General features: G+C 48.5%; 1 protein-coding gene across 1 annotated transcript; it reads left to right on the forward strand.

The window, feature by feature from the left end:
• Window positions 1–389: 389 nt before the first annotated feature.
• SCD (stearoyl-CoA desaturase) lies at window positions 390–21141 on the forward strand. The gene is made up of 6 exons (XM_063163630.1): window positions 390–505; window positions 4200–4485; window positions 11101–11231; window positions 14545–14750; window positions 15980–16212; window positions 17436–21141. The coding sequence occupies exons 1-6, from the start codon at window positions 479–481 to the stop codon at window positions 17633–17635; spliced, it is 1083 nt and encodes a 360-aa protein (XP_063019700.1). The 5' UTR covers window positions 390–478; the 3' UTR covers window positions 17636–21141.
• The last annotated feature ends 333 nt before the right edge of the window (window positions 21142–21474 follow it).

The raw sequence follows: 21474 nt of genomic DNA on the forward strand, positions 1-21474 counted from the left end.
TGGCGACGACAAGCCGAGGTGGCACCAAATTTCCCGCAACCAATCAGCTCGCAAGGGGGAGGGAGGGGAGAAAAAAAAAAGGAAGGAAAAAAAAAAAAGAAGCAGCCAGGCATCATGAGAGAGCCTGGCCCTCGTCATCCTCCTCTTCCTCAGCATCCTTCCTCCCTCCCGCCCCCCTGCCCGCTCCGCCCCGTCTCTCCCCCCGGCTACGTCGAGAGCCGGGCCCCCGCCGCGATTCGCCGCCCTCCGCGCTGACCCCGCGCATCCCAGCCGCGGGCAGGGGGTCACCGGGAGGCCGGGGCGCGCAGAGTCCAGCCCCGCCAGCAGCCGAGCAAGCAGCCCCCCTTAAATAGCTCCGCACCCGCCTCCGCCAGCCGCAGAGCTCGCCGAGCGAGGAGCCGACCGGAGCCAGCCTCTCGCCAGCGCCGGGGAGCTGCGCGCCCGCGTACCGCGCCGAGGAGCACACACAGGCCGCCCCATGCCTGCGCACTTGCTGCAAGAGGAGGTGAGCGGGGCCCCGGGGTGCGGGTGCTTTGTCTTCCCCTCGCCCCTTGTTCCTTCATCTCCGCTGCTGCGCTGCTGGGGAGGAAGGTGTGGGCATCCACGCGTGTCTGTGCGTGCACACACACACGTATTCACACGTGCGTGCCCGGTCCTCTCCGCACCGCTTCGCAGCCGGGGAGGCGAAGGGGCTCAGTGGGAACTTAAAACATCGCCCAAGCCTGGTGGGGAGCCCGCGGATGAAGCGGAGACATCCGCCTTTGAGGTGATCTTCCTGGATCCTGTGCCCTCAGGTAGACTGAGCATAAAATACAGGGTTATTTTGAAAACACCCATCGAAACATCCTGGGTGCTTGAGTAGCATGAAGGGCTATTCAAGAAGATCTTTTGTGCCAAGAAGTCATAAATTTTTTTATAATACTCAGACTGGGATTTTAAAAAAAATTCTTAATTAATTTTATTTGTGATAAGAAAGGGGTTTTACTCGCAGTGTTTTAAAACCAAATACTGCAGCAGGAAGCGTCTCTAGGACAGACGCAAGGTGAAAGCCGGCTGCCCAGATGAAATGAATGACTGTGACTGCATTGCTTGAGCCAAGCAAGCATACAATAGGGAGACTGCCCATTTTTTGCATAAGAAGGTCTGAATAATAACCTGACACCAGTAAGACATGTGGAGCTGTTGGATTTTTAAAGATTTTCATTTTTATTTTTGACCCTTACAGCCACCACCCTTTGCCCAAGGGGAGGAGGCAGGCGCTTGATTCTGGTGTTTGTGCTCCCACCTTCTCATCCTTCCCCCCTCTGCCAATGCCTAGAAGTGGATGTAAATCATACCCCTGCTCTTTTCCTGTCAGCAGCACCCAGGGTCTCCCTTGGTGCTTTTGTGCAGGTGCCATGACCTTCCAGGCTTGCTGTGATGTAAAGAACTTTACTTTCCCCCCCTCCTAAAATGGATGTCAAAGGCAGTGTGTTCAAACCATGTTTCATGGTTTTGGCATGTATTTTGGGTCATATCCTGGAAGCTGGAAAGAATCCTGTCCCTGGGTCACGCTGGGTATATTCAAATATGCCGGACCCGAGATTCAGTGCCCTGGGGCTCATACACCGTGCCCGCTGCGGGAGCCTTTGAGCTGCAGCTGGTTGTATAAGCTGGCTGGGTGCCAGGATCACCTATGGCATGTTCAGTGCTGGGGAGGTGGGAGTGTAGATGGGGAAACACATCTGTTCTGCAGATGAGAGCTGCAAAGCCATTCGGAAATGAGGGAAAGCTAATGAAAATTATTTAGCTGGCCTCCTCCCTCTCTCAGCCCTAAACTCCAGATCAATCTCCATCCCATTTTCCTCGGTAGGAGCCACTATGGTCATAAGGGGACAAAAATCCTCTTTCTTTCCCCCGTTTCTACCTCTCTCCCTCCCTCATCCCCCCATGCTCCTCCCACCAAGTTTGTAACTGTGGAGCTGTTTCACAGCTGCTTTATAGCCCTTTTGTTCAAGGTTAGTTTACATGTGAGAATTGACCAGCCTGATTATATCAGTGTAATTCCAGCAGCATAGGTATGCTGGTAAAATTCCTCATGTGGCTACAACTCCAGAAGAGATTTTCTTTTCCTCTCTGCTGTTTTCTTTGCGCTTTCCCTCCTCCTCCTCTGCCCCTGTGTAACTTTGACAGTGACATAAGCTATCATGGAGGAGAAAAATGCAACTCCAACCCCACATTCTTACTCTGGAAGCAGCATGTCCATATGGGGTGTGTTACCTGTCTAATTATACCACCTATCACTGCTGGGAATTTTTCCTGCATAGACAAGTCTTGGGTCTTTTTGGTAGATTGTCTTGCAGCCAAGAAAGAAAATTGTACCTTTCTGCCAAAATGCTAGATGAGAATATCTAACACTTGGGAACAGGCAGGACTTCTCCTTGCCTAATCTCTGGATTAGAAGCCATTTCTCATGATTCTTTTGGTGTGGGGATTACCTCTAAATTCTCTAGCAGATGAGAGTATCCTACCCTTAAAACGTTAACTAGGTAAGCAGGCAGAGATAGCCAGGATGCCGAAGAGCCAGTCCCAAGCTCAGCAGCTTGCCTGTGTGCAGTGAAGGCAGCAGGATACTTTGTGTCCAGTTTTTTTCCTTTCAAACCTTTTGATTCCCTGAGGAAAAACTGAAAGCGCTCCTCTGTAGAGATCATTTTACTTCCCAAATGTGGGGAATCTGTCAGCCTTGCCAGCTCCTCCCCATCGGAAGGTATGTCTGTAACCCTCCAGTTTCAACCCTTGGGAAAGGGAGGAGTTGGGGTGGCCACGTCAGCTGCCTGGCCTGATTTTAATGCCTCCCTCAGGAAACTAGGCCATGGCAGGATGGTGGTCTTTTATGAATCCTGAACACCTGAGTGGGAATCTGCTGCTAATTCAGCAGAGATTTCTATAGGGAAAGGAGCTTTCCCAGCTTGACCATGCTCCGTCCTGCAGTCCCAGCCCTCCTGTTCCTGCTGGCTGACCTGTAGTGCCCTTCACCCATGGAGGCAGCAGTCTGGGTGGCAGAGGGATGTGTCCCAAGGGGCAGGGGATGGGGTGATGTGTGTGGGACACACCCTTGCATCCCACGTGCGTGGCACCCCCGGGTGGGGCCACGTTGGGCACTTGGGGCTGACAAAAGGCTGCGAGTACCAGCAGGCACAGTACCAGCAAGCACGGGCTGTCTGGATGGAGATGGAAATCGGTGATTCAGGCTTCACTGACCTGTCTCATTAGGGTCAATCCTGCCTGCTCCTTTTGTCATGCATGCCTGATGGGGCAGGCTGTCACTCAGCCAGGGCAAACAAGCATGTTCTGAGGGAATGTTGTGTCACAGTTACAGAAGGGAGCCAGGAGCCAAGCTGAGCCAACTTTGCTGCTTAAAACTTCCTCTCTACATGCTGGTGGCCATAGATCAGAGGATTGTCTTCCCTTGCCTCAGTTTGCCTGTGGGTGGGAAATGAGAGAGGGATAAGAGTCTTAGCAGCAGGCACAGGATAAGTAGCTGCAGTTCTAACTAGAAGTACCTCACCTGACTGCTTCTGTCCACTGATCTTCAAGCATGTTGGTCTTGCCACATCCCATCTTGGAAGGTGAGGCGGGCAAGATAAGGAGGCAGAGAAATCCCCCTGTGGATCTTCCTGATGTTCCCCTGTGATCCCAGGTGGGGTGACAAATAAGTAGGATTTCAGGAGCAGCCCATTGATTTATTATAAAACTGTGTTTGAGACCATATTTCTCTTCCACCTCTTTATTCATTCATAAGATTTCCTTTTTGTTGTCCATTTATGCACAAGCCCAGACCCACCTAAAACCATCCACTAATCAAACTGAATGTAAATAAAAATCCTTGCAGTCTGCAAATGATCTCACCAAAGGCACTGGTGGAAAAGAGACTGGCTTTCAAGTATTTTTTTTACTTTTGGCACCCTACCATTCACCTCCTCTCCAGAAAGAGCAGGTCCCCGTCCTCTCAGGCCATGACTCCATGTGGCCAGAGCAGGATCTTTGTGCCAAGGGCTCAGCTGAAAGAATGGAGCCTTCCAGGGAAACTACAGGCTGTGAATCTTTACACTGCCTGCCTAGATGCATGTATTTCTATTTCTTTAATTGATAACCACCAACTTCTTATTTTGTTTTCTCTTCTTTCCTTTCTTGAAAATATCCCCTGCTACCTCTTCAAGGAGTTCTCCTCCACCTCCAGCACCACTGCTGGTGGCACAGTCACCTCCCGGGTGACCAGTAATGGAAATGCTGTCACGGAGAAGGACTTACTCAACCATGAGGACTTGGCAGCAGACCGGGGCATGGTAGACGATATCTTTGATGAGACCTACCGGGAGAAAGAGGGCCCCAAGCCCCCGCTGCGATACGTCTGGAGGAACATCATCCTCATGAGCCTGCTGCACCTTGGGGCCCTGTTCGCCTTGACGCTGATACCCTCTGCAAAGATCCAGACACTGGCGTGGGGTAAGCACATTCCTCTGTCTGTTTCTGGGCATCTGCAACCCCCCAGTCTGTTGGCTGGGGTTTTTTTCCCTCCAGGCCCATAGACTTGGGGATGAGAGAGAAAGAAGCAGGGGGCTTCTAGAAGCAGCTCTTCAGCCAGATTTGTAGCAAGCTGTGGAAGGACTTGCTAGTGCCTCTTGTAAGGTCACACATGAGAGGGAAAGATTTGGCAGGGATTTGGCTTGTCTGCTCAAAGAACAAACTTGATTCACAGATGTTAGGACTGGAAATATCCTGAATGTGTAGCTGCTATTGGCGTGAAGAACAAAAACTGTTTGATAGAGTACTGTGACAGTGCCAGAAAGTTAGGAAGAAAGATGCTAGCAAGAGCACCTGAACGGGTTTTTGGGGAGGCAAGGTACAGAGCACTACTTGGCACGAGACTGCTGCCCAGACACGAGAACCATTCCTGTCCTTACCAGGGAAGTGTAAATCCCACAGAGCCTCAATGTGTGTATGAGGGAAAAGAGACAAAATACAGTTGTGCTGAAGATAAAAGTCAAGAATTAAGTCTGAAGCTCAGGTCTTTTATCATTCTTAAAAAAGCACAGATTAGCCACTGTCATCCCGGAACTAAGCCTGATGACTTTCAGAAAATAAATAAGCATCTCTCCAGGCAGCAAATTCCAGTGGAAAGCACAACCCAGCAGAAGGTAGCTAGGGAAAGCTCTGCTTTCTCAGGGATCTTGTCCTGGGTAGGAACCAAACTTCTCCTCTGACTGCTTGAAAGACAGCTGGGCCCAGGGCCCACTCTGCAGGAGAGCTTCGCTTTCCATGAGCTTTTGTGTGGACCCCTGGAGGAGTCCAGAAACCAAATGGCTCCCAGTAGGGAGGTCGAGAGATTGCATCCAGCCCCTGCCTCCCTGTGAAACAGAACATCCTGAAACAAAAAGCAACAGTCTAGATTGAGGTCTGCTGGGGTGGCTTTTGGGTTCAGTAGTGCTCCCGCTTCCTGCTCAGGCTGGCTATGGAAGGGCCCTGGGGCGATCCACCTGGTCTGTCACCCTCTCAAAGTCTGTCTTCCTGATGGCTGTGTGCAACAAGTGTCACAGCTGAACCGGGAAGGAGATGGCTTCCTGGATGGCCAGGCTGACTCTTCCTCTTATCCTTATCAGCCTCTCACAGGCAGGGGTCTGCCTCCTCACTGGAGGCAACAGCCAGGGCCTGGCTACAGCATCTGCAAAAGCAGAGGCCTTGATGTGTTCCCTTGTGCAGTCATGGCCTTTCAGGGGGATGTTGTGAAAGAAGACTTTGCTGGGCCTTTCCCTTGTGAAAACCTGACAGGCTGTACTTTCCCCTGGCCTGTCAGAGCTGGGCAGAACATGCAGCCTCAGCATGATGTTGGAGGAGCATTTCAGGGCTCTTGGTCCTGTTCTGTGTGTCCCATCCCTGGGCTGGAGGCTAAGCAAAGAACTGCTGGCTTCTCCCACTCACTGAGGTGACAGCCTGGGTCCTCCAACTCCAGTCAGATAACCTCAGGATGTTGGGGCAAGGAGAAGGAAAAAAAGTGAGTTGAATTTACTGACTTCATTTCAAGCTGCTGATATGCTCCATGATTTCCAAATCCATCCAACCCTTATCCCTTGAGTGCCCTTGGGATACGTACGAGGGCTTGAGCATCTTTATCCAGAAAGTTAATGCTGTTTTGCATTCTGCTAAACCCCACCCTACTCCAAAATGGTCTCTGAGGCAGTGTCTTTGCAACTGTGCACCTCTTTAGGATGTCTGTATGGCATCATCTCATGGCACTTCCCAGGAATCTGCTTTGCTTTTTATCTGGTGTCAATCTTTCCTGCTCTCCTCGCCCAGTCAATTCTGATGGGAAGTGCCAGTTGCTCTCCTGCCACTATGAGGCACTGCAAGATTCCATGGTGGATTCTGGAGTGACATGTTCTGGGAGTGGGAGAAGGACATGGTGTTTGGGGGAACTGCACTGTTCTGGACTGGCTGAAGATCTATCTGGCCTTACTAAAGTTGGAGTAGCTCCACCAAGCTCCCCGTCCTGCACTCCTGTTCCAGGAAAGTACCACTGTTTGTGGCACCTTACAGCCAAATCAGAGTTCCCTTATAGTCCATTGTCCTCCAGCACTAACTGGAACGGGAATACTCTGATCCTCCACATGTCTACCTTCTCAGCACAAGGCTTCTTGCTCCTTGCATTGCCCTTTTCTCAGCTCATACCTTTATTTGGCATATACAAGGCATCTGTGGCTGTCATGTCATGTCAGTGACTTGGTGTTTTTTCCCATCACCCTCTGGTAGCAAGGAGAGGACTACAGTTCCCATGGATACACAAGGATAGTGCAGCAGTGACTTGGGTTGCTCGTGGCAGTACACCATGGGCTCATGGCAGGCCAGCTCTAGCAATGGTAGTTCTGGAGCTGCTGGAGTTTTTGCTTGTTTCTTTGTTTGTTTTTCAGATAATTTCTTCCTTAGATTGTTTACATATAATATGAAATTAGCATGGTCTGGGGTGTTCTCTGTTGTGTTGCAACAGGCAGCTGTGGGGCCTGGTGGCTCATCTACCTTCTGTAATTTATCCATTGCTTATACTTACTTCATCCAGGCCACCATCTCCTTGATGTTCCTGTCCCTTTGAAACCAGTTATGTTGGTGACTGTCCTCTTTTGTTTTCGTTTCTCTGTGTGCTGATTCCTCTTTGTCTCTCAAGCTCCCCAGCCCTGCCTTCATCATTGTTTGCTGTTCTGCGTTGCTGTGTGCATTGTCTCCCCTGATCTCTTTCTGGTACAGAGCCTCCCAGAATGAGCTCGGGTTGTTGATCAGGTGAGAGCTCACCATCACAAGAGCTCTCCGAGCCTGTCCAGCACTGGCTTTCTAGTCAGGTCCCCTTTTATTTATTGTCTTTTCCACTGCACTTCTCAAAGTCTTGCTTAGTCTTTTCAAGGATCATGGGCACATTTTATGTCATTTGCTAAATGGCACAGAGACTGCGTCTTAAAGGGCAGAATGCAAAGGTGATGGGCAGTTTCTTCTCCAATTGCTCATATCCTCGCTGGAAACATGATTTGTGGGTAGTCTTTTTAGCCCTTGGATGCAGCAGTATTTGTAATTGTCAGTAATTGTCCTAGCTCCTGTTGGCCTGGACGCAGTGTCTGTAAACAAGAATGGTTCCTCTCAACATGGTGCTCTATCAACACCTCAGATCCCTGCAGTGCCAGAGGCTCTAGGAGCATGGGTTGATACCATATTTTGTTGTTGCTGTATTATCTTTGGACCAAGGTGAACCTTGCTGGGTAATTTAGGCAACTGACAGTCAGAAAATCTCAGCCAATACTACCCCCAGAGATATGACCAGCAAAGTGTTTACAGTGTTTTTTTTACTTTCCCATCAAGACTATAGCTGGCAACACCTTACCACTTAGTGCTCCCTCCAGGCTAAAGTAGCAGGTGGTGTGCTTCCCTGAGTGTGGCAGGGAAGTTAGGTTTCAGTGACAGCAGATCCTATTGCTCCTCCTAAACACTCTTCCCTTTGTGCAGCCTGTAAATTTCATTGCCCCTGGTATCTTTCTCCTGAGAGTAGCAGGACTCACCTGGCTAACAGAGACTGGGCAGCAAGGACGGAACAGTTGTGCACAGAGCAAAAGCCCAAGGACACATACTGCATCAGAAGCACCTCTTTACATGTAAACATCCTTGGTGTTCACTGCAGGTGGCAATGCTTTCAGCACATTCCTGGTTTCTCATCATAGCTTGGGTCTGAATCTGAGCCCTAAAGAGGTAAAGCTTAATGAATCATAGCTATGACTGAATGCAGAATGTTTTCTGTTTAATTTTTGGAGCATTGAGTGCTTATTACTGTCAGTGGTCATAATTCTTTGTATTCCAGTTGAATGGGTCACTGGGAATATCACCTGTGAGTTGCCAGTATTTTGAATCTCGTGTAGTTCAAAGCACAGGATGGAAAATGACTTTGAATCCTTAGCTGATGGAGTCCCTAAGTCCTTCAGTTTGGGGCAGCATCACAGGGCAGGTGTGAAAATCTGTGCTACTTTATTTCACCTTCTCTACTCTCTTTCCAATTAAATTCTTAGTGGATGATCTTGGAGGAGTTTTTCTTCTTCCTTGTGAGATGCTGATTCCCTGACTATGCAATGATTGATCATCACTGTATCTGTTTGTGGGGGCGAACTCTCTGAATCATAAAGGTACTGGATTCTTCTGTATTCCACAAGGATTTCAGTCATTGTGCATGTCCTGTCACTGTCACATAAACTCTTAGATATGGCTGATGGATCTCCAGGTAGGGTCTGGCTTTCTATGGGGCTGGTGCCATCAATGCATAGACTGAGAATCACTTGCTTTGCCACAGAAAGTGTGCCCCTTAGATAAACTACAGCTTCTGTACACGGGCATGAGGCCAGGCAGCACAGGATTATAATTAGAGAGTTATGGCCATTGTAGTGACCTGGCATGCAGGTCCAAGAGAAGTCAGCATGAGCTGCTGAGGTTCACAGGCTTTGGATAGAGGCTGAGTCTGTTCTATGCCGGGGCACCCAAAAGCAGTGGGTGCTTTTCCAATTTTTTTACAAAAGCTTCCAGGACAGGACACCCAAAAGCAGATACTGGGTTGTCTGGGTTTGGTGTCCCCATCACATCTCTTTTGTGATTCCCTGTACTTGTTGATAATGTCATTGTTGCTGGTGTCATCTTTTCCCAAGAGGGGTATCCACAGGCAAATTCTGAGAATTGTCTGTGTAATTGTCTGCATTTGACAGCTTTGTGAGCTTTGTTCAGCTCTGTTGTCTCTTGGAAAGGCTGGATCCTGCTGTATTTGCATGCTCAGCTCTTCTGAAAGACTGCCAAGGTGCTGGGAGACACAAGGCAGAGTTGTGCTGGTCCAAGGCTTGTGCTGCACTCAGCAGCAGGCAGGGAACCAAGGGAGAAGATGAAGATGGGGAATCGCAGTCAGATCAGCAGACAGGGAAGGTCACTCTTGTGCAGTGGGATGGAAGTGAGAAGAGTTCATGCAAGTTTAAGGGGCCAGAAGACATCCAAGACAGGCTTTTAGTGGATAAGTGATTACGCTGGGAATGTAGAACAACAAAAAGGAGGTGACAGAAGAAAGATGAAGCAGGAGATGAGCAGAAATAAAGCCTGTATTATTTTGAATTAAAGAATCGGGCCATGCCTGGCAGAGGTCTCAGATTTCTGATTCCAGACAAGTTTCTGTCAGAGTATCTGGTTTTCTGGATTCAAGACAAACTTGATTAGAGCCATTTGGCTGGACTGAACGGCTGAATGTCAAGCATACTACCAGCAATTCCTATCCATGCACTTATGTGAAGGAATAAGGAACTCTTTTCATGATTGATACAATTGGCTGAAATATGCAAATTTATACCAGAAAAAGTTTGCCCTGGGGGACTGGTAAGAAGGCACTGCTTCCCCCAGAGGACTAGAGGTGGATCAGTTGACCTGTTCACAGATGTGCACCCTTCCCTCTTTGTGTCTGAGCTTGCAGAGCAAACCAGCTGTTGAATGCTCTCTTTCTGCCAAACTTCCTGACTCTTCCTTCTAGAGGAAGAGTTAATTTGCAGAACCAACTTTCTTCTTACCCTACTTTCCTAGTGTAATGCTGCTATGAAACTCTTGGGATCTTTTCTCCATTTCCGTTTTAGCATCAGGTGCTGGAGCTGAGGTTAATTTCCAGAATTCCCAGGAGGGCAAACAGGCACACAGACCAGGGCAAATATGAACTCATGATGTATTGGGAGAGGGATGTGGTTTGTTACTAGATGCCAGAGGGGCAAGGAATTCCTTTTGCCCTGTGTGAAGAGGGAACACACGAAGCAGCCTCAAAGCTCAACAGGGCACAGCAACATCTGCCTCTGCCATGGGCACAACTTGCAATGAATCATTAGCCTTGGGGTTTCCTTCTGTGAAAGGTGCAGGACTTGAGCAGAGGGAGGGATCAAAAAGACCCTAGGAACAGTAGCCTCTGGGCAGCTTTTAGACCAGTGCTAGAGCTGAAGGTGAAACCCAGACTTCAGTGGGAGGATAGGTTAGATCTTTTTTTTGCCAGCTTCTGCTGAGAAAGGGAGCAGAAGAAAAGCCTAACCCTGGGCTTGAGCTGTCCCACTCAAGAATGCTAAGATTATCTATCATCTCAGGGTGGAAATAATGCAAAAGAGATTTATTGGGGTTTGGTGAGATGGGAAAGCAAGAGCCTGGAGTATTTGGGGTGGGAGAAAAGGGAGAAACTGTTCCCTGATGGACTGCAGTGCTTTTACCACAGTGCTTTATGAAAGCAGCCAGTTTATACAATTTTGACTACTCTGCACTATGACAGATGGCACTATGCTGAAGAACCAGCCCTTGTGAGTCTTCTAAGGGGGAGCCTCCTTCCTTGTTAGAGATGAAGAGCTGAATTGCTTTGTCCACATTGCCTAGGAGGCCAGTTGGTAGCTTGGTCAATCTCACATGGAGTTTTATTGCCCCAATCTGCTCTCCATGGATTCCTCTCTTGCTTATACAGATTTGGGGAAAGGTCCACCTTTGTGTTGCCCTGCCTGAAGCTTTGCTCCAACTGCTCAAACACCTTCTTTTCCTTTGTAGCTCTTCTGTGTTTCGTGGTGAGTGCTCTGGGGATCACAGCTGGATCTCACCGCCTCTGGAGTCATCGCTCCTACAAAGCCACGCTGCCCCTGCGCATCTTCCTGACTATTGCCAACTCCATGGCCTTCCAGGTAAGCATTTCCTCAGTGTCCCACTGCTCCTCAGAAGGAAGTGCTCCCATGAATCCCTGTCCCAGATAGGGGACAATCTGATGAAGAGGCTCCTCTATTCTATCTACTACCTGTTGTTAGGAAGACAGCCCTTTCCATCTAACACTGCAATGCTGGAGTCTGTCTCGTTGTCTTTACCTTGTCCCATCAGAGGCTGACTCTGAGACAAACCCAGTGTTGAGAGGACAACAGGCCAAAGCCAGGGGTAGGAAATCTCTGAAGCAGGAATGTACCTTTCTCTTAAGGTGTGGTCTCCCTGTGCTTGCACCAGGTCCCATGACAGAGGTGTGGAAGTGTTAAGTGTTTTCCTGGTGTTGCCTCACTCTCCTTTTGCTGTGTGGCTGATAAAGGAGAAGACATCTGCTAAGCCAAGGATTGTAGAATTCTACAGGATGTGGAATTTGCTACTTCATAAAGACCAAGAACTTGTTGAGATTTAGGGGATATTTCTCTCATTCAGAAGAGTGATATTTAGGACTAATCACGTTACAAATCGCTCCACTGGCTTCCAGAGAGTTGTCCCAGGTCAGTGATATTTTAAGGAGAGAAGGGTTGGGCCCATTCAGTGGCACAAGTGACTGCAGGCACTGTTAAGCACCTTGGGAGATTGCTTCACCTCCCAAAGAGCTCTTAACTCAGGATATTGCCTAACTACTGTGAGACTACTTCACAGTCCCCAAAACAAACAAAACTGCAAATCTGTAGAAGTCAGAGTGAAAACCCAGATTGGCATGGCACAGAAAAATAAACCCTCTCAGGCTTGCTGCTGAAAGTCAGCTCTAACAACACTCCATCCTCCAACTGTACTGAAGGGTTGCTTGTCTGTGGGAAGGACTCAGAAAGGTGTCAGAATGCAGCACTTTCTGCTATAAAAAGGTGAACACAAAAGTATCAGTGCTGTGCTCTTAAGTAATTCTCCAGAGGATATGATTTTTTAAAATGTAATCAAAACAGAGTAAAGTTTTTTAAGCTTTGAAAAACTTTCTAAAACATCAATGAATTTCTTCTTCTCTGATAGTACCAAACAGCTGTCTTTGATGAGGAAGGGGAGGGACCAAGCTGCTGATTCCAGCCAGTGGTCCAGCACTCAGCAAGGCAGCAGGATGGGTTGCTGTGTATTAGCTAGTCCTGTACAAAGACCATCTTTCACAGGGTTATAGGGCAGAGGGGGAAAGAATTTGCTGAGCTATTGCTGTAGGGGATAGGAATAGACAAAGATGAGAGACAGAGAGATATTTCCGCTTCAATAGGAACTAATCCAAAGTTTTAGTGAAAATTCGATACTATTCCCCATGGATTTTTTTAGTAGTTACTTTCAGTGAGATCAGGAGAAGATTTATGTTGAATTTCTCTCATTCCTATTAGTGGCAGCAGAGGAGATCAGGAACTTTTAAGATCATGGAAGTTTATGGACTGTCTTATCTTAGGTCCTCCAGAAAACACGTGTTGGCTGCTCAGAGACCTGTGACTTGTAATTTCAGAGAATTTATGAATTCTGCATCTAATTGGCTTTTTCACCTGCAAGACCTGTCAGCTGCAGCACAACAGAAGGTCTCATGGTTATAGCCTGTAGCTGGGATATGCCAGGGAAGAAAACATTCTCCTTGGCTTTGCTTGCTCTTCTCAGAAAGTCATGATTTTCAGTGAGCGTTACAGTTAGAGGTGGGCCCAAAATAAGAGCTGTAGAAAAGTTAATGAGCTAAAGTTTGGGTCAAGATACAGATTGTTCAGGTTTGAGACTCCTGATTTTGTTTGTAGACAGGATGATGGGGTAGATGAAGTCATACCATGATCCAGCTGTGTTACATGGTCTCTTTCCAGATTTGTGCCTCCTGCCTCCAGCAAGACAGGGAAAACCTTCCGATATGTGCAAGCCCAAGTTGTCAACTTTCAGACTGGGCTTTCTCATGTTACATGGTGCTGTGTAGGGTCTGGGATGTGAAAGAGACTTTGGGTCACGGGTGGAACTTTTCCAGCATAGGTACTGGTTGAGTTTCTCTGCTTACTTAGATAGGGAAGGCAGCTGGGCCACCCTCTTCTGGGGGAATACTGAGTGACCAGGCTCTGGCCATGATCAGCAAGGGCCGCTGATACTTGGAGATATTTGGCTGGAAGGAAGGCAGCAGTTCCCACTATTAGGAAACAAGCAAGACTTTAACGCTGGTCCATGTCTATCATTGCCTTCTTGAATGGCCTGCAGGTAAATAATTTTATCTCAGGTAAAGGAGGAGTGGTTACAATACCTGAAAAGGACTTGAGGAGTTGAGTCTCTGTTACAGGCTCCCTGTGTGTACAAGTCCATTAGTCTTTCGAGGCAAGAAATAGGGATGGTTATGCCATTTCCCTATCTTCAAAGTGTTTTCAGGAAAAGTCCTGGGTATACAGGTGATTAAGGAGCCTCTTGTGTAATACAGGTAATAGAGCCATGGTTAGATCTCTATTTCATGTTTTCTAGGATGGTGTAATACATGGCTTTAAGCTCATTGAAATCTTGATACAAAAAATGATCACAGGCTTATGAAAATCTATTCTTAAAACTAGCCAAAGCAATCATTTCATAATACAAATGATAAAAGCGTTTACATTTTCCAAACGGTATTGATTTTGCTGCTTAAATTGAACAGTAATGGGGCTGAAGAGAGGTATTTTTGAGAAATGTCATTGAAAGGGTGTGTTTGTGCTCCTTCTAAAAAGGGACCTTAATTTTAAGACTGTTTGATTTCTAATGGAAAAAAAAAAAAAAAAGTTGAAAAAAGCCTTGCTCCCCCGAAGTTAAACATCTGATTAGGCAATCCCAGGACAAGCAAGGCAGGATGACCTATGGGAAATGTCAGGTAGAGGGAAGGGGCAGGTCAGCCTCACCTGGCACTGTGCAGGGATGGGGATGGGGACAGGGATGGGGATGGGACAGGAGCCGAGCATAGGAGAGGAGGCACCAGCCAGCCAATGAGAGTGGCTGCTGCAGGGGTGGGGCACAGGCTGACCAATCAGAGCCTGCAGCACCATGGGTGTGGTGCAAACCCCCCCCAGCCCAGAGTTGGCCAATCAAAGAGCAGCAGCAATGAGGCACCACTTCCCAAAAAACTGGAGAGGTGCAGCCAAAACTCAACCTCTGTTTTAAAGGTCAGAAACCCCAAACCCTACTGAGACATAATGCCACTGATACAAGTTCAGGTCAACAGGATTTACGTATTTAAGCATTTCGGGCCACTTTGTAATTCAGAGGGAACATCTCCAGCCCTGACCCTAAGTTTTCACTCCTGCTGACTTGCAGAATGACATCTACGAGTGGGTCCGGGACCACCGTGTCCATCACAAGTTCTCTGAAACAGACGCAGACCCACACAACGCCATGCGCGGCTTCTTCTTCTCCCACATTGGCTGGCTGCTTGTGCGCAAGCACCCCGACGTCATCGAGAAGGGACAGAAGCTGGACCTCAGTGACATCAAGGCTGACAAAGTGGTGATGTTCCAGCGCAGGTGAGTAGTGGGGTCAGCCTTAGTGGGGAGCCATGGGGAATGGGGCAGGGACAAATGGGCTGGGAACTCAAATGGCTTTGATGGAATGTGAGAGGATTGAGCGCATCATGTGAGAAATGTGACTCTTCAGCATGCCCAAGGCTTTGCTGTGAGATGAGCTGTGAGAAATGAGCTGTTCCTCTCCTATGAGAAATGTTTAGAATCCAGTGCTACCTCTAGCCCTCCCATGCCCTTCTCTTGCCTGCCTACCCTGCAGCATCTTGCTAGCAGCAGGCTGAGATTCCCACCACAAAGCCACTCCACACCTGCTCACCCCACAGCCCAGCTGCTGCTTTGGCTGGCCCAGAGCCCACACACAGGTGCCTCTGAGACATCCTTGGAGATTGTACACCTTCTAGGCCATGTGTGTGCCCCTCTTCCCTCAGTCTTTTGGAAACAGTATGGTGAAAGAAGGGTTGAAAATGGAGATGTGAGAGGTGCAGCAACTGGGAAGAACAGTCTGCATTCACTGGTGCCTCTTGGGTAGGGTATCTCTCACCCATCTGGAGCTATACTAGGATGCAGAGAAGGTGAGCCTATCACAAAGGCTGCAGGGATGTGGGACTTAACCCAAATAGTAACCAGCCTAAGTCAGGCAGTTCCTAGTACAGTCCCAGACTGACTTTTCTTGTGGGTCATCAGAGCGGTTCACCTTCCTCTATTCCCACTCTTCTAGTGTGAGAGAGCCCACATGCTCATCTGTGCCACTTGCTTGCACTTGTTGATGGGGTGTATTTGTAGGCAGAGCCAAGTCTGCAAGGAGGAGCTGCAGCACTGGGCCAAAGCCAGAGAAAGGACCATGTGTGGGACTCTGAAAGCACGGGGTTGCCTTTATGGGGACCAATACAGCTGAGAAGCAAATGACAGATGAAGCCAAAAGCAGCAGCTTTTCTGGGTGTCTGAATGTCTGGACTCTCACTCACCCCCATGGTGATGGGAGCATTGCTTTGTGCAGATGTGAGGAGAGCAGGATTTAGTCTGAGTCTCTTGCCTGATGATAGGACTTGGGAATCTCCAGGCATGGCTTCTGCACATCCAGAGCAAAAGATACAAGGCTCAGGAGTGAGGCATTTCTGCACTTGATTTTCCCTGTATAGCTGAGCATGAATCCTTCAAATGGAGGACTGAATCAGTCCTTCCTGTCCTGCCTCTGCCACTGAACCCCTTCCTCCTGGTCCCTTCCTTTCCAGATACTACAAGCCTTCAGTGGTGTTGCTGTGCTTCACACTGCCATCTGTAGTGCCCTGGTACTTCTGGGATGAGTCCATCATCATCAGCTTCTTCATTCCAGCCATCCTGCGCTACACCGTAGGGCTCAATTGCACTTGGCTAGTGAACAGTGCTGCTCACATGTTTGGCAACCGGCCGTATGACCAGAACATCAACCCGCGGGAGAACCCCTTGGTCAGCCTGGGGGCCATAGGTATGTCCAACATCTGTGTCTTTGCTGCAGGGGGACTGTAGAACAGGGACTGCCTCTTGGGGCTGCAACTGCTTCTAGGAATTTCTATCAGTCCAGGTGTCCCTATTTCCCCTGCACCTTTCGGCCTTTGCATCTGAGGATGTTTCCTGTGCTAGTCAGTGAGTACATAAGGGCAGTGGGGTTATCAGCTCCCATCAGACTCTTTCCAGGCTGGAAAGGACTCTGCCACACTTAGCACCTTCTTATCTCAATGGCAATATTTTATTTACCCTGTTCAGAGGTCTCTGCCACGTTCACTAGACTAAAAAACGTGTGCTGCCGTCACTGCGTATCTCTCTGAGATTTGTCAACTTGAAAACCAGCAGATTCACATTTTGACATGTTCTCTGGACAGCTGGTGATTTTGGGGGTACTTGAGGATAAGACAAGATAGATGCTTTCATATTTTTTACTGAAATTTTGGAGATCTAGTTAAGTACATTCCAGGATCAGCATATGCTCTTACTGGTTTTCCCTAAATCCTCATCTGTTTTGCACCACTGTATCTCAGTGGGGCTCCACTGATTTCCACCACCAAAGGATCTGCTTGTGGAATTTTAGTAGAGAGGGATTTGAACTGCAGAGATTCAGGGGTAGGAGCAGGAGTCAAGGCAGTGTCTTTGAAGGGGTGAGCACTGAAGCCAGTGTTGACAGTGTCCAGACCAGATAGTGGCTGACTGGTGTAGATTGCTTAGTAGAAGTGTCTGTTTAGTGTCTGCTTTTTTCCTCATCTGGAAATGTCCTTTGGATTTGACATGAGGATTGCCAGTGTTGTGAGAGTATTCATTAGCCTGGTTTGTTGGGGGCTTGCTGCTGGTCTAGCTGGTAGCTGAATTAATACTGGAAGATTTCTTGTGATGGGAGGGGCAAAACTATTAGGAATCCTCTCGTTTTTTGGTGCAGCTGGGGAACCAGGGCCTTTCACTGTTCCCTGCCATATGCTTACTTTCCTCTAAAGCCAAGAGGAACCAAAACTCCTCTGGGATTGTCATCGTCTCAGCCCTGGCATGCTGGGTGATGCCCAAATGAGATGGGGTAGATTGCAGAAGGGTGAAACTGGGCTGAGAGGAGAGAGGAACCTGGACTCAATCCAGAGCCCGTTACAAGAATATGGTGCTTTGGGTAAGATAAAGGGTCTGTCACCTAGAGCTCTGCAACATCCTCTCCCTGGTCATGTTTTTCAGGAGAAGGCTTCCACAACTACCACCACACCTTCCCCTATGACTACTCCACCAGTGAGTTTGGCTGGCGCTTCAACTTAACCACAGCCTTCATTGACCTCATGTGCCTCCTGGGGCTGGCCAGCGATCGCAAGAAGGTCTCCAAGGAGGTCATCCTGGCTCGGAAATTGCGGACTGGAGATGGAAGTCACAAGAGTGGCTGAGTTCCCGCTCCCTTTCACACACACATCCACACCTCTCCTTCCTCCTTTTTTCTCCCTTCCCACCCCCTCCAAACACGCTGGACAAAAGTTTAATGTTCTGTTAACTAACTACTGAATAATGCTACCAGTTTGCTTAAGATAATGATAATGAGTTTTAACACCCCCCTCCCATGCTGCATTTTGCAGGATGTATTTAAGACCTAGGACTCTGCCCTTATAACACAAGGCCACCCTTTCCCTCCTCTCCTTTCCCTTTCTGTTTTCCTCTCCAGTCTCTCTAACCTGTCTCCTGCTTTACATTTTCCCAGTTGTACCTGGAAGAGAAGCTGGTAGGAAGTGGCCTGGGGAGGCCCATTGCAGTCGGCTATGTACTATTTAGCTAAGGGAAGCCTGAACCAGCCAGATGAAGAGTTGAGCCAAAATCAGTGACCCTCTCCCCACTACCTTCCCCCCAAAGTTTCTGCCACTGTCCCTTCTCTTTTCTCAAGGGCTGCTGACAGACATGACATGGCTCAACTGCTCTTCCTGGGAAAAGCAGACCCATCCCTTGCTCTTGTCGTCAGAAAGAAGAGTTGTTTCTTTCCAAGATGTCTCTTGGAAAGTATTCTCCACTGCTCCTCACCACCTAGCCACTCTGGCTGGGGAGAGAAGAGTGCCCAGACTCTTTCACATCCCCACTACTGGCCGGGGGATGCTGTAACAGCAGTGAGCACTGGAGAGGGAGTGCTGGTGGCCTTAATTTGCACTCCCTCCCTGCACTGCCCTCTGTGCCACGAGGGACTGAAGGCAGAGCATGACTCTGAGCTCCACAGCTGTTTTGGAGAGTCACAGTGAGGAGGAGGACAGATGGAAGGGTGTGCCATTGGCTGCCAAGGGGAGGACCAGCCCATAGTGAGTTTTGTTCACCACTGGGATTTTTGCTGGCAAATGGGACTTTGTCTAAATGGAGAGGAGGAGAAGGATGTAAACCAAAGCTCCACCTCTGAGCTAAGCTGCTTTATGTGCTGGAAAAACAGGGTCCCTTCTGGGTAGCAGGCAGATCCACATCTTTGCTGAGCACAGAGACAGGACAAGGGAGCACCTGCAGGTGTAGGAAGGAGTGAAAGTGTCTGCAGGACCAGGTATTTTCATTCTTGGGGGCTCCACTCAACAAGTGCCTGAGAAACATCAATGTGGGGCCAGGTGGCACAGGGGGCTCAAGGAAGTTGAGGCCTCTAGGTGAGAAACTGCCACCAGTGTGAGCTACCTCTGTGCTTTCTTGCCCAAGGTGTGCTGTGTTGGTTTGCCATTCCCTGCTGCCCAGAGGGAGTGGGAAGGAGCTCCTTGTTGGTCCCTTAGCTTGCCTCCCAGCCCCCTCGGCGAGCCATCTCGCCGCCGCGCTCTTTGCTCTTTGCCAGTGAGACAGGCAGCGAGGGCGGCTGAGCCTGCAGAAAGGGCAGTTACATCACCGAGCGATGTGGGCATGCAGCTGGAGGGCGCTGGGGAAAAAGTCAATGTGGGTGTTGTTTCCTGCAAGTTACAGAGACCAGCTTGAGTTCAGGCAGTTGGTTACACTCTGGATGTTATGGCATCACGCCTCTCACTGAGCTGAACATGCTTTTTCCCCCTTAATTCTCCTAGTTATTATTAATTTTTATTACTATTATTGTTATTAGTTGTAGCAATGGTACTGTTTTTGTTGCTTCAATGCATCAATCGGAGCTGGAGGAAAGCACAAGAGGTAGCTGGAACAAAGTGACATTGGAGTGGGGTTTGCAGCATCTCCCTTATTCAGGCAGGCCAGGGAAGGCAGAGACAGTGCAGATGCCAATTTCCTCACCTCAGCTCTGCCACGTCGCAGCCAGGGAAGCTTCACGGGAGCGAGTGTCTGCAGCTTTGCTTCCTCCTGCTGCAGTGAAACTCGCCAGGAGCCAGGATAGCTCTGTGATGTTCTCCTTAACAAGAACAAGCTTGTTACTCAGAAAATGAGCCTGTCTCCTCACCTTCCCCTCCCTGCCACCATCATGACCTTGTTTATGCTCAGCAATGGGACCCTTTGAGTTTTTGAGCCATTAGGAGTGATGTGGTCTCCAGCCAAGAGGAACAAGGACAAATGGAGAAGAGAGTCCTTCAGCTCCTGGTTTCAGTAGACAGCGTCCTTACTGCTCTGATGCTGTTGACTGCCTGGGTGCTGGCTGGAGCAAAGGGTGTTGTGGCTAGAGCTGTATCCTACCATTTGAAAAAAGCCAAAAAGCCCTCCAAGAAAAGAGAAACACTGTTAGCTCTGTAATTGTGGGCTGACTTTGCTCTAGTGTAAACCCCTCTGAACTCATGGAAGTCCCCAGAGGATGAATTTGCTCCAGCCAGTAATTTGAAAGGGGAGGAGGGGAGAGGGGAGAATGATTTCCTTGCTCCTGGTGTCCTAAAGGTGTAGTGTGACATACTCTACAGTAGAGATGCGTGCTGTGAAATGCAGCAGTATTTCACATCCTCTCAGCAGAGAAGCAGGGCTTGACATCAAGGGTTCCTTTCAAATTTCAAGTGCTGATTCAGGTCCAGAATCTGGAATGAGAGTGGAAGTTGAGGAGCAGTAACCAAACAGTCCTGGTGTTTGTCCAGTCACTTTAAAGGTAGATTGGCAAATATCTCTGGGTGCCTTAAATCATTCTTTAATATACATAGAAGTATTGACAGCTATTTGCCGTTTTGGTTTTTTTTTTCTGAGTTATGAACATTCAAGGGGTTTCTTAATTATTTAATTGCCTACATTGAACTGTGGGTGCAGGTGATTTTGAATGTATTTGAGTTAGAATTTTTGTTAGATTAAGAAACAGATACAACACTTTAAGTAGAACTTTGTTTGAGATATATATATATATATATATACCTATAAATATATATATATTTTTGGTGGCATGTTTGTGTCCTGGACGCATCGTCTGTATGTTTAGCTTAAATGAGTCTGTGAAAGGTGGAAGCAGAAAAAGCAGCAGTGGGACCTCATGGCTAAAGCAGCTGGGACCCGCTCCTAGCTTACCAACTTGCTCACTGCGTGATTTGGGACGAAGTCACTTAAAAACACTCTGTGCCTCAGTTTCCCTATCTGTAACGGGGTGTTACACCCTGCCTCCCAGAGGTGTGGGTGAGGCTCGCTGCCGACCAGCCGAGCACAGGAAGGAACAGTACGAACCACACACACCGCTGCTGGCAGAAGCATGGACTGGTTTGTTTTCCAAAACCGTTCCCAGCCCTGCTGGTACTGTGAAGAGCAGAAGTCTAAGTGTTGAGTGTTCAGGGAAGGATTGGAAAGTTGAATCTGCACATTGTCTAAGCTCTGTCACTGTTGAAATGTGAGTAGGATACGATTTTTCACAGCTTAGGGATTTCTGCATAGTAGTATCTCTGTTTTGTGTACGGGAAAAAAAACCTTTTTGAAATAATTTCTACTAATATGGAAACAGACATCTGGTTGTGCTGATCTGAAATTTTATTTGTTCATAATAAAAATGATAAATGTTACTTTAAAACTTGTTTGACTGATGACATGGTGGGCAGGGCTTGGTAAAGCACGAGATACTCCATCAGGACCGGAATGCTGTGCCTTACTGCTTCCAAACCCTTCTCTCTTCCAGGAGAACCAGGGGAAAAACGCCTCTGGCTCTTTAAGCATCATGAATGAGTGGATTATAATGGCTTTCATACTCCAGCGCAGGCCAGGCAGGCACACCCGCCGAGGCTGCCCCTGTGCCTGGGGTTACTGCAGGTTAATTCCAGCCGGGGCCCCTTGCCAGGGCCCTGTGGCTGGCGGATACACATGCGGCACAACACGTAATACCGGCAGCCGCCCGTCGGGCGGGTTC

The sequence above is a fragment of the Melospiza melodia genome, chromosome 9, assembly GCF_035770615.1.
Source record: "Melospiza melodia melodia isolate bMelMel2 chromosome 9, bMelMel2.pri, whole genome shotgun sequence".
Classification (NCBI taxonomy): domain Eukaryota; kingdom Metazoa; phylum Chordata; class Aves; order Passeriformes; family Passerellidae; genus Melospiza; species Melospiza melodia.

What these genes read in the sequence shown, in the direction of transcription:
- SCD (XM_063163630.1), top strand. Translation starts at nt 479, where the DNA reads ATGCCTGCGCACTTGCTGCAAGAGGAG. An exon ending in GTGGTGATGTTCCAGCGCAG is followed by an intron (nt 14,751 to 15,979) that starts GTGAGTAGTGGG and finishes CTTCCTTTCCAG; the next exon opens with ATACTACAAGCCTTCAGTGG. An exon ending in GGTCAGCCTGGGGGCCATAG is followed by an intron (nt 16,213 to 17,435) that starts GTATGTCCAACA and finishes CATGTTTTTCAG; the next exon opens with GAGAAGGCTTCCACAACTAC.